General features: G+C 33.2%; 1 protein-coding gene across 1 annotated transcript in view; it reads right to left on the bottom strand.

Moving 5' to 3' along the window:
* The window catches only part of LOC125063124 (alpha-2 adrenergic receptor), a 264165-nt gene that overhangs the window by 161744 nt on the left and 82804 nt on the right, over positions 1-19617 (bottom strand). The window contains exon 2 of the mRNA XM_047669352.1: positions 15974-16868. Coding sequence (XP_047525308.1) covers positions 15974-16477 — 504 coding nt within the window. The 5' untranslated portion in view covers positions 16478-16868. The remainder of the gene's footprint in view (positions 1-15973; positions 16869-19617) is intronic.

Here is a 19617-nt window from a genome sequence, read left to right as displayed (position 1 = left end):
TTTATATTTAATTATTAATCTATTCCCAACACGAATTTACTGCTTTTTAATATTACATTTTATTTCTAAATCTTTAGTCTTGGTGTGCATTCTACTTTAGAGATTGTTCCCCGAGCAAAGTAACACAAACAGATCTACAGAATACATAATTATCTCATTCGGAAAGTACGTTGACAGAGTGCCTCCTTAATATTTCTTGCGCACGCCACATATATTTTCTTTTGCATACAATTATGTAAGGCTTATTTTAAGAGCACATTCTATGTTCTTGTAACTTAGGGGACGTGATTTGAATGTTAAATTGTGAAATATGAAATATAATTTAAAGTTGGTACATTCCTATGGAAGATTCTTGTCTATACTCTTATTTTAATTCCGGAGAATTCTGACAGGTGTCATTTTTTGACATGTCAGAGATGGCAAACCTTTTTGGCCGGGCACATTTTTCAATTTCAATACGAGTCTTAACATCTGAGTCTATACATACATTTGATTCACAAACAGTAAAAAACAAACAAAGATAAAAAAAATAAAAGTTTATTAAACCTGGAATTCGTAGGCAGTGATACCAGCTAAAGAATATAATAAAGTTATTAAAGTTAATTCGATATATTGTTCGTGATATTAAAATATTTGTTATTTTTGTATTAGGTCACTTGAGTAAGTAAATATTTAGAATTACCTTTTTGTAGGTAAACATATAAAATACGTAACATTTTTTTTATTGCTCTCAAATAAGTTAAATTTGAGGGCAATAAAAAAAATAAAATTGCCCTCTTTCGGCGGAGAACTTTTTTAGTAGCAACACTTACGAAATGTTAGAATTCTACGGAATAAAAAATCAGAGTATATTTGCTTAATTTTTTAACTATTTTCGATAGCGTTCGAATAAATTAATTTGTCGTGTCACGAGATTCGCCTATCCAAAAAACATAATCGCTTCCCTCAATAGCATAGATCTTTTAACAAGTTTGTCCTTTGTTACCATAAGAACGAATTCGCTATTAATTACTAGTATTATTAAATACGTCTTTGGAAATAAAACGGTACGAAGCCAGCTAGTTATTATTAAAACCATGAAAACTTACCTCTTCACTCAAAAAACAAAACAGTCTAATTGCTTCGTTGTAAACATCCGTCTCTTTTCTTCTCAGAGTAAACGTAGTTTGATAGAAAGAGACAATAACACTATATTCTTTATAAAATACCTCGCACCCCAATAACTGGCTTATACATAAAACCGGATGTATACAGTAAATGTGGTTTTAGATCGATTCCTTATTCCATTTCCACATCTAATTCCGCATCTGAATGTAATCATAATGGGTGATTTAAATACATTTACATTTGGATTGAGCAGATTGAGGGATCTCGGCCAGGCATAATGGATTACTGGGATTGGTAGGATTTCGCGCGTCTAGACTTCATACGAGGCAAAATGTATATTGCATTCTGGAACACGTAATTTTTTTTTTTGGTAAAGGAATTTAGGTATCACGTAGGCTATTTAGCACATTTTTGTTCTATGTTGCAGAATATTAATATGTATATAATGACTTGTAGCGAATGTAGTATTCAATGCATGAGTGTCCTATATTACTACAAAAGTCACAACACCGAACAGAATATGAAAATAGACATAAAGTTATTTAAAAATAAGAGACACCATCCTAAAATTTTACATCCAGCGTTAGCCTAGTGGCTTAAACGTGCGACTCTCATCCCTGATGTCGTAGGTTCGATCCCCGGCTGTACACCAATGGATTTTCTGTCTATATATATAACCCTCGCTGGTACAGTGAAGGAAAGTATCGTGAAATTGGCATGCCAATAGACCCAAAAACGTTGACGTGTATCAGGTACAGAAGGTCAATTAAAGTTAGTAGCGCCATTGTTTTTTTTTTTAATTTTCTGTCAATATAGTACAAACAGTTCTTAACAGAAATAAAATGAATAATGAATACCAACATAACAACACATCCAACGACAAAATAGTCAGTGATTTCGCTAAAGAAAACACATAAAGAGGATTAGATGCGGTTTTGTTTACACGATAATCTGCTTCTATAAAAACAAATATTTGTCCGAGCAACAAAAGTCTACACAAAGAATGTAGTTGAGCAAAGTTTTAAAGATAATATAAAATGTTCCATTACATTGTTGATAATCAGGCGATTTTGAATAAAAATATTTTCCGAATATTTAAAATCGTGAAATGGTATTTGGTATTAGAGAAGTAGGGAAGGGGATGACAGGTCTGGGCGTTACTGCATACGATTTTTTACGTTTTCTGAGAAGATTTACTATAGTAATATATATATATATTTTTTTTACCATAAGAAAGTAGAGATTTCAACGAACTGAAAGCACACCAACTTTTTGAAAAAAGCTGAAATTTTGACGTCAGAATTTTCGATTGAAAATTAGGGTGTTTTTTCGATATTAATTCAAAATAAGGTGAATAAATAAATATTTTTAATCAAATAAATTACAGTGTATTTGGGACATAGAAAGGTAAGTTTTCACCAAATTTCGTTAAAAAAAAAATATTTTTGTTAAAGATAAAAACAAAAAACCAAAAACTTGGTTTTTTGAATTTTTCACATGAATTTTGAGGTTATGTGAAAAATGTGTGAATACAAAAGTTTTAGATCTTTTTATTACCTCCAACTTTGCCATTTAACTTTCTTCGATAGGACTTGTAGTTTTGCCGGAAATCGAGATAAACCGTTTTTTACCCTTAAAACTCCCCCCCTACCCCTTCCCGACCTCAGATCGACCGTAATTTATTTTTCCTTTCATTTTGATCATATTCCCCTGCTTTTCTAATGGGTTTCATCCTACTGTAATTTTTTTCACTTTTTATTTATTTTAAAGGCTATCTGCACTGGTCTATTAACACTTCAAACAATTTGGTACTCATACACATTTAGCACCCATTGTTTTTATATTTGAAGAAAAGTACCTACGTGATTATCCCTTGTGCTACCCAAAACATTTATCCCTGGATTTTACGTTATTTGCACTAACGGGTTAAGGGGAGGGAAACAGCAGACAAACTTTTTACACTTCCCAATTAGCAACGTAGAGCTTAAAAGTAATTAAGCTTTTAAGTATATAATTTGTTAAAAGCAAGATTTTAGGCAATGAAGGTTATATTACAATATATTTTTAGACATGTAAAATAGATTCTACATCTCGGGTTATAGAACAAATTAATATGAAATTCCACCCCTTTGGACGTCCGTCGTTCCAAAACTCAGGGTTTTTAAGGTATTGTGCACTAAGCAGCGGTAAACCAGCTTTTAACCAACCAGCGATTGAAGTATTTCAGACCAATTCAACTTAAGGTCCTTCAAGAAAAGAGCGTAGTAATTTTAAAAATGTCGGCAACGCACTTGCTTTTGGCATTGTGAGTAAAGAACATTTTCGGTATGTTTTAAAGTGATATTTCATTGTACTCAAAATAACCCTAGCCATTCGAAACATGTAATAAAATTTGATATCCACACAATCTGTTATTACATTTTAATCATCGCATATTGTTTTCGATAATTAATATGTGTAGGCACGTTTACAGCTATTATTAAATGTTCATAGCTGAAAACAGTAATTTGAACCATCTCTATAGTTGCATGGCCCATTGGTTATATTGTAAGGTTGTTTGTAGAACATATCATATTTTATCAACATAAGCATTATTGAAATTATATGTTAGTGTATCCATTGGATTATAATTAATTGTCAAGGCTCTAAATTTATAATACATATGTACCACAAAGAACGGTGGCCGTCGATACACAATTTATACTAAAATAATAAGTCCTGAGTACATACCTCGTTACGATGTACCCTTACCAAGAAGACAGGCACACAATATTTTCAGTCGTAAGGATTTGGAGGAATTGTATTAGTTCGGGAGCAAAAAGAGGTTAGAATGGAAAATATACCATGCCTCACAATAGTTTACAAAAACGCACAATACACTTCAAAGTTATAATTTGAGGACGTAACTATCAACAAATATAATTAACAAAAAAAGTATAAATCAAAATAATAATGCGTCTAACACAACCCGAGGAAAACTAAGCAATGACTAACCAAAAAATGTGACGATTCTCCGAGTAAAAATATTTTTGATCAAACTTTATTAAATTAATTGTTTTTATTTCGAACGTCATTAATGACGGAAATCTGAAGCAATTTAAAAAACTACTAAGAATATTTGTATCTGATTATTTAAAGTTGTCTTATATTATGTTAACGTAAAATTGTAAAAACCGTTACATTGTAATCAATCTCGCGAGATTATAATCTGTCGAAAGATTGTGAACCTCAGCGTACTGCTTACAATTTAACGCATTATTATTCGGTAGATTGTAATCTAATTTAATCTAATTTACCGAGAATGTCACATCACTATAACCAATAGAAAACGAGAATGTCACATCTCTTATAACCAATAGGAAAGTAGAAATGGCCGTTTCACAATTTGACGGTTTCACTTCGATAGATTACAATCTACCGAATAATAATACGTTAAATTGTAAGCAGTTCGTTGAGGTTCACAATCTTTCGACACTTTACAATCTCGCGAGATAGATTACAATCTAACGGTGTTTACAATTTTACGGTGACATATACACACTAAGTAAACATAACAGTTTACTTAAGAACTATCTTTGGTCATTATCTAATTGTTGCTTACGAGAATCAAGACCTGTTCTCTTAATTAAAAACAAGTAGGGCATGAATGTTTTATTGAAATAAAATATGTAAACATTTTTATATTACACAATATTACAACGTTGCTGCAAATTCACCGTCCTCCATGTTCGTTCGCGTCGAAAGTATGACGTAATAAGAGCACTATTCCTATAGTGATTGCCCTTTGTTAGTTACTCAAGCGCAGAGCTAACTAGCGTAGTGAGCGTAAAGACCTCAACGCCTCCATTCACACCTTATAATACGCTAAACCATAAAGCCCGGTTAGCATGTTTGTTCCATATTTAAATTTAAAGAAATAATTAGAAAATCTGCACCAGGTATTTTGAATCATTAGGAATTGGAACCAGTCGAACCAATTCGACTTAGGGTCCTTCAAGAAAAGAGCGTACCAATTCTTAAAAGGCCGGCAACGCACTCGCGAGCCCTCTGGCATTGAGGGTGTCCATGGGCGGCGGTATCACTTAACATCAGATGAGCCTCCTGCCCGTTTGCCCCCCGTTCTATAAAAAAAAAAATACTTCAGTGGGCAGCTGGTTCCACATAGTGGTAGTGCGCGGCGGAAATTGCCTTAAGAATCGCTCAGTTGTGGAACGACGGACGTCAAGGCGATATGGATAGTATTTTGTATTCTGCCTTAAAGTCTGATGATGAAACTCTAAGATGAAAAAAAACGTATCTAAAACTACAAATAAACGCGTCGTATTTACTTTTATTTAAATGCAACGTTCATTCGTTCGTTTCTTTATGGTTGTATAGTGATTTGCATTATTTCTGCTTGTATCGAGGCCGGCCGTTTCCGGTCACTAACTATACAAGGGGCGATGACAATCTCCTTTTACCGGTGTTTATAGCTGTAAATGTATTTGTAAATGTCACCGATTAAAATTCTGTAATATGTATTTTGAATAATGATCAAATTGTGATATATTGTACTACAGGTGAGATGTCGCGTGTGACAAATATTATTGTTTAAAAATGCCATTTAAACTCTGTTTAATATCAATCATAAATAAAATAGTTAAATCTTAGTAAGTATATTTTTCATGATATAAAAGAGTTTATCCGTGGGTATGTGTCAACCAATAAATAGCCATTTTTCTATTGATAGTACAAAATCTATTGTTGGCTTTACTAATATTCCATGGCTCCGTCTATTCAAAATTACAAAGATTATATTGAACATAAAACCCTTGCCATAAATCATTTTAAGATAACCTGTCTAACGGTGTCCGAATAATTATTGATGGTGATTAATGCTTCGTCTTATTATTTGAGATAAAGAAATAATAAATAAGTTTTTTCTTTGTATATACTATCATTAATTGGAAGAGCATATTTCTAAAGCCTTGACACCTCTACTTTTTATCTATAAAATTCAACGTTGAAGCTTCAGTCTCAAGTGACCGATTAGGTTCACAAACATTCGAATTTCGGAATCACACTTCCATTCATTCGTTCAATCATTCAGTTTATCAACAAATACTGGCCATTTCAATTATTTTCAATATAAGCTGGTTTGAATTTGGAACGCTTATCCAACCGACCGTTACATTCGTATTTGAACATTTCATTAATTTCACATTCGTAGGATGCATTTGAACAATGCGTTTATGCGGATTTTGGTTTTCGCACACGCCCTCGAAGTTACCATTGGAATTCGAATTTTTAAAAGATATGGCGAAATTAATGCCCATTAATTTTTAATTTTAAGAAATTGTGAAATTTTGTGAGTTCTTTAGGTTTCTATTTGGATTTTAAATATTAAACATTGAGAAAGAACACCCAAAGTCCGACTTTGAAAGCATTCCTTACTTAAGATATTTTAAATTTTAGCTCGCCCCGTCGGAAATTCAAAATGTCTGTTCGTGTTATCTTCGTGCCTTTAATCTAATCTTAAGAACTTATACAGGTTTGATTTTTCAGTGACAAAACCCTTTGATTGCAGTAAGGACAAAAAAGCTTTATAATCACTTATTTATGAATGAATGTTTTAATAATAAAGGTAACAAGTAGTAACTAAAACCACCGCAATGGTTTGAATATATAGTTTCGACATTTACAACTAAATTTCATTCATTTGCGGCACGTCACTAACACGAAAATGTATCACTTGCAACGTAGGCTCTTTAGCGATTATCTGCGCATTGGAAATACAATCTTATTGCTTTAATTATAAAAACTAATTTTGTCTAATACTAGTCTATCAAATTATTTATTTGTCTCTTTCATTCAAATTGTGTTTTCGCTGTGATGAAAAGAGACTGATAAAATGTTTTCTATATTTTCCTTTGCTTGTTGAAATCCTCGGAGCAGTGAGGTCGCTCCTTGAAGCCTGCGAAAAGCCCAGGGAACTTCTGAGCTTCGTAAGGAGCTAGACTAGCTTAACTTAGACTAGCTTAGCTCTTTTGCCAGAACTTAAAGCACAACGGACCAAATGGTCGTCATTAGTGTGGAAACTGAGTCCACGCTACATACATACATACATACTATGTAGGTTAAGAATATTGTAAACCTAAAAAAGGCTTTTTATATTAATTATACAAACATTAAAGACTTCGCTTATGCTATATTATGTCATCTTACACCCGTTACATACAAAATGGATGCAAGCGGCCAGAATTTTTTACATCTATAATTCGGATACAGCGATCTATTGTAATTAATCTTTTGTGGTAGAACAGACTGCATGAGCCTGCTTTTGGGATTGCTTAGTAAAGCCTAAGCAATCCCTGATGTGCTTGAAAAGTATTTCAGAACCAAGCAGCCCCGCTGCGTGGGTGAGTGTCGCAAGCAGTCACCAATTCCACTTATGATTTCGCTACATTATGTTTCCTCAGTTCTGCACTAGAACTGGATATATTTGTGACTAATTTGAGAAGAATGTAATTTTTTTTAATGTATAGAATTTATTAGTAGTTTAAGTATATAAGTTAGTATGTACATTAAAATTCTTGTTTGTTTTGTAATAATAAAAACTTATGTTTTTCCTGTGTTTGTGTTTAATCACTTACACACGGAGATTGTGATGCATTGAAATCCAAATTTGCATATGTAGTGCAAATGGGAGCAAGTGTGATATGATAAGTGAAATGGACGCAGAAATGTTTTTGCTCTACGCTCCGTCGGGATTCAAGGGGATTATTAAGTGTGAGTTAATTTATTACACTTATGAAAAACCATTTATTTATATAATGGTGGCAGAAGCCACAGTTAATATAATGTGTTGAAGTGTTCGATCCTTCGAAAACAAAAATAGGTTTTTACGAATTTACTTGAGTTATATAACCTAACATTAGTTAAATTACATATATATACCTTACTCTAAACAAAATGTAAACAAAACAATCATCGTACACTTAAAACCATTATGAGCCCTTTATAATGTTCCATAACATAAGTGTCACTAGATTTACGAACTCTTCAATAAGTCAAGTTAGGTTTTTGTTAATCCAGCGTCGCAACCCCTAATGTTATCTTAGCTATAAGCTAATGTTTTAAACAATAAAGTCAATTGCTTCCCAGCTTCAAACAAAGCGTTTAATTTGAACATATCCATATATAAACCGCCACTAAACTTAATTCTTGTCAATAGAAAAATATACATATTATTTATTTTTAATCATATAATGTTAATTAGATTTAGAATTATTGTTTAAACCGAAGAGGAAGACAAGAGCTGCTCTTCCTTCGACCTTAAGGAAGGATCCTCAACCGATCTAACCACTTTCTTGCCCGAAGGCTCCAATGACTAAGGTCGAGGGGTTTTATGTATACTTAGCGGTCTGAGTAACTAGCGGGTTTCGAGGTATGACGTCAGTGATTCTACCCTTCGATTGTCTTGCTACAAATAATTCAATTGGATAATTTATATTTCATTCGATCACAGGCTGTGCACCAATGGACTTTCTTTCTATGTGCGCATTTAACATTTGATCGAACGGTAAAGGAAAACATCGTGAGGAAACAGACATGTCTTAAACCCAAAAAGTCGACGGCGTGTGTCAGGCACTGGAGGCTGATCTCCTACTTGCCTATTAGATTTAAAAATGATCATGAAACAGATCCAGAAATCTGAGGCCAAGAATTAAAGAGGTTGTAGCGCCACTGATTTTATTTTAATGTATATTTCATATTCAGTCGAAGATTACAAAGCTATTGCAAAAAATATTGATAACTATAGGATCTTGTAGAACGCCTCTAAGTTTGCAACATCCAGACATTCAAAATAATGAAATGTATATTAAACCTAAGATGTAAACAAAAGTTTAATATAATTTTGTCTCCAAAATTATTTGCCTTTTTCATAAAATTTTCCCTTTATAAGGTTCAGTTAAGAACACCTGCGTAAACCATCTATCACAAGGATTGAACTCGCCTTAAGTTAATAAAACGTTTTTATATAAAGATTGATAGTCATAGGCGCGATATACAGTTGATGCTATCAATCTATTATTTCACAGATATTGGTTTTTCATTGGACATTTTTGAAGTTTCAAAACAATGTACTAACTAACAATTGAATATCACAACAAAAAATATGATTGCAACAGTTGTTTTAAATCTTTTCATTCTATAACATCCATAACCTGATCTATTATAACTATTAATATATTTATTATTACACTGTCATTTATTAATAATAAAGCCTTTTTTATTTCCATTTCAAATGTTAGTAGTGTTGTTGGTTGGTTGGTTAGTAGTAATATGTAGGTCGTCTTTAGATATGGACCTTTAGGTTTGAGAAATTAATAATAAATCAGACCGTTCATAGAAACGAAACGTTCAAATCATTCAACATATTCTATTCTATTCTATTTTTTTCACTGCGTTAACACAATTTAATAGAAAGAGCCAATGAGTACTTCAGCTTAAACACTAAGTAAGTTTTATGTTTTGTTTTTTTTTGTTAAAATGTAATATATTAGTGTAGGTCGTAAAAAAATGACATGGGTGCTTGTGGTACAAATGTAAGATGGGCAAAAACAAATCGATAGCACAGATAATCGCAACAAAAACACAGTCACAAAGTTTTAATATGTAACGGAGGCGCATCGTAATGCAAACAAGTAAATTGTTTTGAACTTTTTTAATATTTAAGCTACATTATACATAGCGAACAAGTTGATGAAAATATTTATGAATAACATTTTAAATATTACTTTAACATTTTAATAAATTTTTTGAGCTATACTTTTTTACTTTCAATTCAATTACATCCACTCTGGTGTTTTGCTTACAACGGGTCTATTAAACTATCGAAAGGAGAAAATGTTACTAAAGGGTATGATTAATAATGTAAAACTGACTAAACACCGATCATTAATAAAACCCCCGGGCGCCGATATAAATTAAATTAATATTCTGAATGCGAACCTCCGTAATGGAATCTGGGCTCTACTAACTGACCTATTTAGCTAAGGTGTTATCAATTTATCTAAATAAAATGCTTTTTAGCTTACGTGTGACGTTGAGAACTACTGATCAATGAATGACTCTAATCGTTCATTAAAATATATTAATAATAAAAATTAAATTTTGCCAATTAGCCACCAATCAATCCGTCATTTCTGATTTCCTGATTCGGGAATTAAGCAGCGTCTATGTAAGAGTTTGAGATGGTCATAGTTTTATAAAACTAAACCACTTATCGAGTGGATAACTCTAAGAGTGAGCAGAGAGTGAGAATTGCAGGTCACCAATGAGTTGGGTTGGTCAATCAAAAGTGAATATTCGCTATTATATTATATATTATATAAACGCAAGACTACGATGTCTTGATAAGAACCTCTCTTCAATCACGCGTCACCTTTCAAGAAGAGGAATCGTTTTACTCAATAATTCGGCTCTATTACGCAATTACACAGCCATTTCATAATTACGACTCCCTAATCCAATCTTCTACTAATTTTCACAGCCATCGTTTGATATCTTATCTGTGAAGGTCCTTTTTTGGTCACAACTTTCAAAGCAATTTTAAACATAATCGATTTGTTTCGAAAGAGTTTCCGAAAATTAGCCAGAAATACACAATTTAGTTTACCTAGTCAATGATGAAATACTAATTCTGCTTAATGTTTATTTTTAATAAAATTACCTACCATCACAGATTATTCTAACATAAAATAGTGATAGTGAATTAATGAAAAATAAAAATAGTCGCCCTATTCACAATTATATCACATACAAACAATTACGCACATTAAACAGTAATAGAATAAACATATTTACAAAAAGACTAACTATCTCTTACTGCATAGGAACTGACATAAATCAGACCTTTTGTCATTTTACTCAACGGACAATAATTAAAAGTCTGTTAATCTATGCAGTTTATTAATTATTTCCATACTTTGTGTCATGTGTGCCCTTTTCGAGAGGTTAGTTTTTACTGAGAGTAGTAGTACGATTAGTAACGGCGGTCAATGTCGCCTCCTAACATAACCAACAGACACCCTGAGGCCTGGATTACTGCCGGATTGTTTTCCTTTCCACTTGTAATTGAATCAATCGAATAAAATATACTGACGCGTTAGAAGTTATACTTGGCGTAACTAGATAAAAATCTTTTTAAAATTGTATTTTTCGCTTTATTCTACGTTTGTAGAAAAAACTACACTAACTATAAAAAAAATACTCTCATAAGTTTTCCCTAACGCGCCAAAAGAATTATAACTTCAAAAATCTAAAATGTTGACTAAATTCAGGGTGTCGGTTTTTTGTGACGGTGTGCGCACGCATCGTAAAAATTTACTCTCGTCATTTTCCCCTATTACGCCTAAAGAAGTATAACTTCAAAAATGCGGTAATGACGGATATTACACTCCGTAGTAAATATATGATAGACGTTTTAGTCATATGATATACTTGATGTTCTTGATCTAACACTGTTTAATCTTTATTACACAGTTTCGATACTGTTAGCTCTTGTAATATAAAATGAACTGGGCTTTGAAAACATTTGGCCTCTTCAATATTTAAACGTATTTCTACAACTACCTAAACGAATTTTCGGGTAATGTAATTATTTGTAAAACGATTGGATGAAAATTACTTTACTTTTCTTTTAATAAGGGGTATTAAGATTATTTTACTAATAAGTAGTTATACTAAAAGATCACCCCCACAACGACCACGGCGAAAACCATACTCACTAGATAGGTCACTAGATATGCAAGGAGCTCGTTGGTTATAATGGACTTCATTATTTTGGTATAGATAATCATTATATTGCATATGCATTGTATTCAATACCTATATATAGTGTTAGTATTGTCTTTTATTGACATAACCTTTACACATTTAAAGAAAATTTTTTTTAACCGGATTAAAGTTATGTATTATTATACATTTACAATTATTTAATATAATTTTTAATTTAACCGACGTTTCGAGTGCTTTACAGCGTGCGTGGTCACGGTGACTGAAGACAAAAGGTGTTGAATGTCAAAAAAGTATCACAGCTGTAGAAAAAGCATTATCTGTATTTATTTCCCCGGAGTTGGTATCAAAGATTTTTCTTTAAATATAGGGTTACTTGTGATATAAAATCATAAGGTTTTTAATAAGTTATGCTTGGAGTGCCTCACAGGTCTAATAATTTTTGAATCGTTTGGTTACATATATCAAGGTGGAGTCAACACATATATATGTAGAAAATAAAGTATTTTTTTAAAAATACAGCAGCAAGTACAACCTGTATAGGTACGTAAGATGTAAGAATGAAAACATACGATCTTAATGTACAGAATAATAATAGTGTATAATGTAAAGAATCTTAGCAATAAAAACGTTTTTATTCATTTGTATCAACTATACTTATTTGGATGCATGTTTCATCACAAAATGCAATAAAATTTTACGTTGTTACTTCAGCAATATAGTTTTATCTAAGTATTTGTTCCCGTTGGAGGTTATCAATTTTATATAATGACGACGACAACGTTAGGTTAAATAAAATATTTATGTAAGATTTTTTGTAAAGAAAAATACCCCGCAAATAAATGATAAACTCTTTAGTAATAAGTACTTCTGTGTTTTTGTGCTACGCCTGCTAAGCCGATTGTATTGTTATCATTAAACACCAGTTTAAACCAAATAAAAAAACTGCTACTGCGTAAATAACTACATAAATTGTTGTAAAACAAACGTCTGTATAAAGCAATAAACTCACCAATTAACTAATGACTTTTCGCCTACAAGCTCACACTGTACGTAAGTTACTAGGGCCGGACTTAGAGGAAGGCAACCGGAGCTACAGGCCCGGAGTCTCCGCAAGAGACTTCGAAAAATTATTTAATCGACTAGTAAACCTACAAAACTCTGTAGAAACATTATATTGTTCTGAGAAATACTGTTAATATTATACCATATAATAACAAGTTTATTTAATAAATTCTATACATTATACATTGAAATAAATAACTAACCTTAACATAAACTATAATATATTATTAAAAGGAGTCCCTATAGGCAAGGTTCCGAAGATACTGGCAGCTTTCCCTCTTTGAATCGCTAGACTAATTCTTTGTCCGAGGTAGCTGCCAGATCTTCGGTCTCCTATGATGTCGACATACTGTTAATTATATTTGGAAAATATTATGGGCCACCTTTCTTACCCCAAGGCCTCCTGCCCACTAAATCCAACCCTGCATATTATGTAACAACGTCAAGAAGTTTTTTTTAAGCTAGGTGGTATTATAATTGTGGATTTGATACAAATAAATTATAATCCCCTTACTTAAGAGAACAGTGAAGGTAAGCATAGTGTTTATTTTTCTTTATACAATATAGTCGTATCGTCAAATTTAACTGACTGTATTGATAAAACGGTGTTATTCAAATGTTACATCTTCCGTATTAAAGTCTGATAAAACTGGGATTGCCTTACGATTCAAAGAAAAACAAATCAAAGAACATCGCTTTCAATCAGGTTCAGCTCGCCTCGGTAAACGCGCACAGTCTATTGTACTGACAGTAGGTCAACATTTAAGAAACATAAGTCCTTTTTAACCTTTCATCATTGAGATTTATTTATTTTTGTTGCAATACAATTGAGCAGTGTTGACCTAGTGGTTTTAACGTGCGACTCTCATATCTGGGGCTATACTCCAATGGAGTTTCTGTCTGTGCGATTATAACACTCGCTCGTACGGTGAAGGAATACGTGAGGAAACCGGCATACCTTAGTTAACCCAAAAAGTTGACGGTGTATGTCAGGCACAGAAGCTTGATGGTGATCAAGTAGGTGTACTTACTTGCCTGTAAGAAATTATAATGGAACAGATACAGAAGGGCTCAGACCTAAAATAAATAGGTGCTATATAAATATACATTTAACTTCGACTAAAATAATACAAAGTGAGCAAGTAGTGTGGTAGTAAGTGAGGAGGCTAAGGTCCACAAGGACAAAGGCAGTATAGCCATTGATGATGATGATGATGATGAAAATAATACAAAACAAACTCACTAAGAAATAATTCATGTAAGAAAGGGACCTGACAGACATGATGTCACCTGTCAGGCACAAAAAGAGAAATAATCTATGACAGATGTAGAAATGTGAGGACCCAGAATGTGGCGCCACTGGATGATGACAATAGATAAGATAGAAGACATCACTATTCAAGTTAGTTTAGTTAATTTAATTAAGTAATTAATGACACTAGTAAGTGTTTACAAACAAAAGCAGACGCATAAATGAGTCTGTCTCATGCCATATTAGGAGGTTAAAAGGTTTCAAAATCAGAACTTTAGGTTCTATGATTTACGAGTTAGCAACTGAACCATAAGCCTATTTATTAAACCATCGCTATAAATCAATGATAATTCCGAAGTAAAAGTAATTCCTGCGTGAACGGGTGTGGTGGATACGTATTTTACTGACGTAAATGTGATTACCACAGTTTGACTCCACTGTTCGGCACTGTTACAGTGAGGAAATATAATTAAATATGCACCTTTATGGTTAATGTTTAATAAATACATTTGATAAAATCTTTAAATAAAAATACCCTGTCCTTGTAACAGATCAACCAAAACCAAAAACTTTATTTATAAGTTAACTTTATTTAAAAAAAATTAGTTTAATAAAAATAACTATCTACTATAATAAAAAAATAGTTATTGATCGTAGAGGTGTGAAAATTAGGGGTTATATGTATTTTTTATGTTGTATCACTAAAAAAAATTCCAAAAAAATAAAAAATAAAATTTGCGTTGACACTGCCGATTCTCAGACTTACTGAATATGCATTAAAAAATCATAAGAATCGGTTGAGCCGCTTCGGAGGAGTGTAATACGAGAATTTTATATATAAGATAAATTTATTTAATTAACATTTCTAATGTCATATCGCTTGTGAAGGCAAGTTGCCTATAAAAGTTCATAATTAAATCGAAACTTATACAAGCTTATGTTACGTACTGAAAAGTTTCCTCATAAAAGAGAATAAATTTATGCCACTCTTTTAGTTGGCCTAATTTCTCAACTGTGATTGAGTACACTGTAGTACAGGTATCGCGGAAATTGCTTCAAAGTTTTCGTCCATTATTCATCGGCCTCACGTAGACTTTAGTAATTTAAAATTTTGGTTGCATTTCGGATAATGATTGGTTATCGAATATTGAGGTTCTTTATGTCCAAAATATTAACAGAAGAACTGCCTTGCGATTCTGTAACTCACTTTTCGAAATCGCACAGCGGTTTTGGCAGCGGCAGTCGCGCTCAAATCAGTCGTGAAGCAGTCATTTTACGATTTGGCATTCTGATAAACAATAAACTACAAGCTCCCTCCTTATCAGAATGATTTGAGCGCGACAGCCGCTGTGGGAGTTCGAAAAGTGAGTTACAGAATCGCAAGGCTGAACTGCAATTCTTTACTGACCAAATTATCAAACAGATAAATTGGTCAGTTACCAACCAATTACCGAATTATTGAATTATACTGCGTAATAGATGTACATTTGTGAATAGTGTGAACGACTCTCAACTCTTAAGTCGAGCGTTCGAATCCCGGCTTGGCTGGTTTTTGCTCTCTTTATACACAATTAATACTTGCTATTGCGAAGGAAAGTATCGCAAAAAGCAGCACGCGAGAGATTCAAAAATCAACGTTTGTTAGGCACAGAAGGCTGAACAAAAATGATGATATAAAGAGATAAGGAAGTGCAGAACAACACCAAAATTGTAATATATTTTATATCTTAAAATATGTTTTATGCTAGTATTAATATTCACTAAACTTACCTGTGTTATACTCCAGTAGCGGTCCAGTGATATGAGGCACAAATTCATAATAGACGCGGTGCACAACAACACATCCATCGCGGAATGTATCTCGCACCACCAAAACCCAAAAATCCAGTAACCCATAAGCTCATTCGCGAGCGAAAATGGCATTATCACTAAACCAAGAAAGAAATCCGACACAGCCAGTGACGCTATGAACCAATTTTGTATGTTCTTCAGCGCCTTTTCAGTCACTATTGCAATAATCACCAACATATTCCCTACTACCACCATAATCATAAGAACCGTTACGACCACCGACGCGATTATTATATGCGCCGGTGAATATCCACTCGGATACCAAGACTTCAGCACAAAATGTGTGTCATTAAACGTCGAATTCAGATCCGAACCGTTTTGCAACGCAAAGAACTCCTCTTGGCTCAAGTAACTTGGTATTAAATGTGTTGAGTTCGTTTCATTCCAACTCATCGTTCTACCAAACGTTATATTTGGTAGCATTTTGATTCTAGCTACGCGATTTTGGCCCCGTTATGCCTAGGAACGGAATTGTGTCCGAAATATTTACACTTATTTACAATTTAACCTAATATTGCTTTAGAATTTAAAATAATTGCAACACAATTTACTAAGCGATAAATCGAGAGGAATCGATTTATTTTATCGAATCGAAAAATCGATAACGCGGCATCATCGTGAGTTCCTAAACTTTCTCCGATCCCAGAATCGATCCGTTTTCGCGAACATTTTTGTTTATTTTTGATCACATTTTTAATTTCTAGTCATTTTCGTGTCGCCACGACCGCAACTGGTCGGTTAATGCATTGTCATGTACTCGTGTTTCAGGTGAGGAAAAGCGGTTATTTTCTTGATGGATGGTTTAAATTATTACCTGCAATGAGAAAAAATATATTAGTAACGTATTGTACATAATCACATAATACGAGTACAAACTAATCATAATTTTTTTTTATTTTTTTTTGTGTTTTATTGAAATTCACGTGGTCACTTCCGTTCTTTGTAATTAAAGATTTCAAAATGTAAATTCGGATACTGAGAACTAGTTAAAGCCATCCAGTTCATAATAAATTAACGTGCATAATTCATATAGTACGCATTCAAACCCAAGTTTACATTTATAATATTAAGTAGGGCTTTAAATTTTAAATTTAATCCGACAACTTTAATCTAACATCAAATAAAATTTAAATTGCTTTAAAAACGGCTGCGTACTAGACTACATTTAGGCAACGTTATTCTCATTCCCTTCACATATAGCTTTCGGTAATGGATCAAAAAATATAATAAGAGAAACACTTTATGAAAGAATTTTCTTCGTCACGTCAAACAATCGTCGAGAAGTAAATATTGTTTCTCGTTTTTAGATCCCCTTTTAATAATTACAGCTACAGATCAAAAATTACAAAAGATTCAGAAACAGCGTATCAAATAGACTTTTAATCAACGCCGGCTTGATAAAGAATCATTCCTTAATATACACCAGTGATTTTAAGTCGTGATTAAAGACTAAATATTACTTGTAATTTTACATCTTATTCTTTTGTTTGTCACTTTTGATATTAAAAACTATAAGTATAATTTGCAGCATCTTTGCTCTATGTTCTACGTTTCGTTTGGTGTTTGTATCAATATTCAAAATTCAAAAATCATTCAAATTCAAAAATAATTTATTCACGTAGGTAACACAATGTACACTTGTGATTCGTCATTAAAGAAATAAATATTAATGCTTCTAATTTTACATTTACTGCCAGTTCTCAAATCAAGGGCGTAGAACGGAAGAGAAGAAGAACGGGCAATAAACTCTCCGCCACTCTTTTTAATCGCCATGTTTTTTTTTTTTACACAACGTTAACGTAACCATTACACCATGTTCCACATGACGTTTTAAGTAATTAATAATAATAACATAAATAAAAACAAAGACTTGTCCCCTATCAGCAGGAGGCATGGTGAAATAGGAGCACGCACTTACATTCTCGTGGGAACAACACGCAAAGTCGTCGAAATAATTAACATCACCGCATACACGAATTCAAGTACGACCAGTCACCACAAGTAGCACCCGTTCACGAGTATGACGCATGGCCAGCCATCGGCCCCCTCGCCATATTTTAGGGAGAGAGACAACCCGACGCATGGACGCCGCCACAAGCAATGACATTTAAGCGAGCATGACGATCCTTGAAATGTGGACTTGGCTACATAAGAAAATAATAATAATACTGAAATAATTGGATACCACATGGATCACGGTTTGTTCCCACTTTACATTAAAACAGTCGTGGATGTTGACGATCGCCCCAGAGTCTGGAAATGCAGCCGAGAGATTCAGTCGTGTTACCTATAATATATACTGGAGCAACTCATATCCAAGCAAAAAACTAAACGATTGTACGATACCACGCGTATTGCACTAGAAATGCGACATGCAACCTGGGGAGTAAGTCAAGATGCCTTAACAGTAGTGTATGTAGAAAGTCGAAAACTAAATTTGTATGAAAATTTGGCGACAAGAACTGTCATTTTTAAACCCCTTTTTTGGTGTTGCGTCCGTTAGCCCAATCACAAATGAACGCATACTCTCCGTTTATATCATCTCACATAATGATATTAAGAAATTCCCGTTCAAGCGCAATGTTTCTGCATCCTCTTACTCATTTATCATGGGCAGGGGGAAGTAGTTTGAAGAATGGTTCGAACTAATATCCACCATCGGACGTCGAGGCAGAATACAAAATTCTATCCTTTCCATCTCGACACAGGGCATTTCACAATACAGCGATTTTAAGGCATAGCCGCGCACCACGTCTTTTTTTAACCAGCTGCCAGGGTTAGCCTAGTGGCTTCAGCGTTCAACTCTGATCCCTGATGTCGTATGTTCGAACCCCGGATCTTCCCGTCTCTGTGGATGTTTAACACACGCTCGTTTGCCATAGCCCCAAAAAGTTCAGCGTGTGTTAGACACAAAAGGCGGAAAAAACAAATGATCACGAAACAGACACAGAAATTTGAGAAGGAATTTCGAAAAAAATGAATTAAATAGGTTATTTTTGTCTTGTGTATTACGAAGTTCTTACGTAGCGATTTTTCATAGAATTTATTTGCTTTACGATAGCCATTCGCACGATGTAAGATAAGTTTCTAAAGCACAAATAGCTTCTCACATTTCCCACACCAAAATCTGTAATTACTATTATATATATATTTAGCCATACATTACTTATAAAACAACCAATACAAGTAATCACGAACTTATCTAATTATATACAATGAACCAAGAAAAATACGGTGCTAAAATAAAATAAAATTTACGTGATAAGATTATTTTATATCACTTATCAATGGGTAATGTTACACGTATACCAATAAACATTTTTATTCAAACATTATATTTTGTTACTGTCGTTATTCTCTGAATTTATGTTTGACAGCGGTCGTATTGTTTTGTGTGTTTTGTTTCAGACCTTATTAATTTTACATATCAATCTTTTTTTTTAATTAACGCGAGTGCCATAAGAAATTACAGGCGTTTTTTAGTATGGCGTACTCATGGTGTATAAAACTCATGGCATTCTGATAAGGAGGGCTTGTAAAGCTTGTAGTTTATTGTTTATCAG

The sequence above is a fragment of the Pieris napi genome, chromosome 3, assembly GCF_905475465.1.
Source record: "Pieris napi chromosome 3, ilPieNapi1.2, whole genome shotgun sequence".
NCBI lineage: Eukaryota > Metazoa > Arthropoda > Insecta > Lepidoptera > Pieridae > Pieris > Pieris napi.
This window is presented reverse-complemented; position numbering and strand designations above follow the sequence as displayed.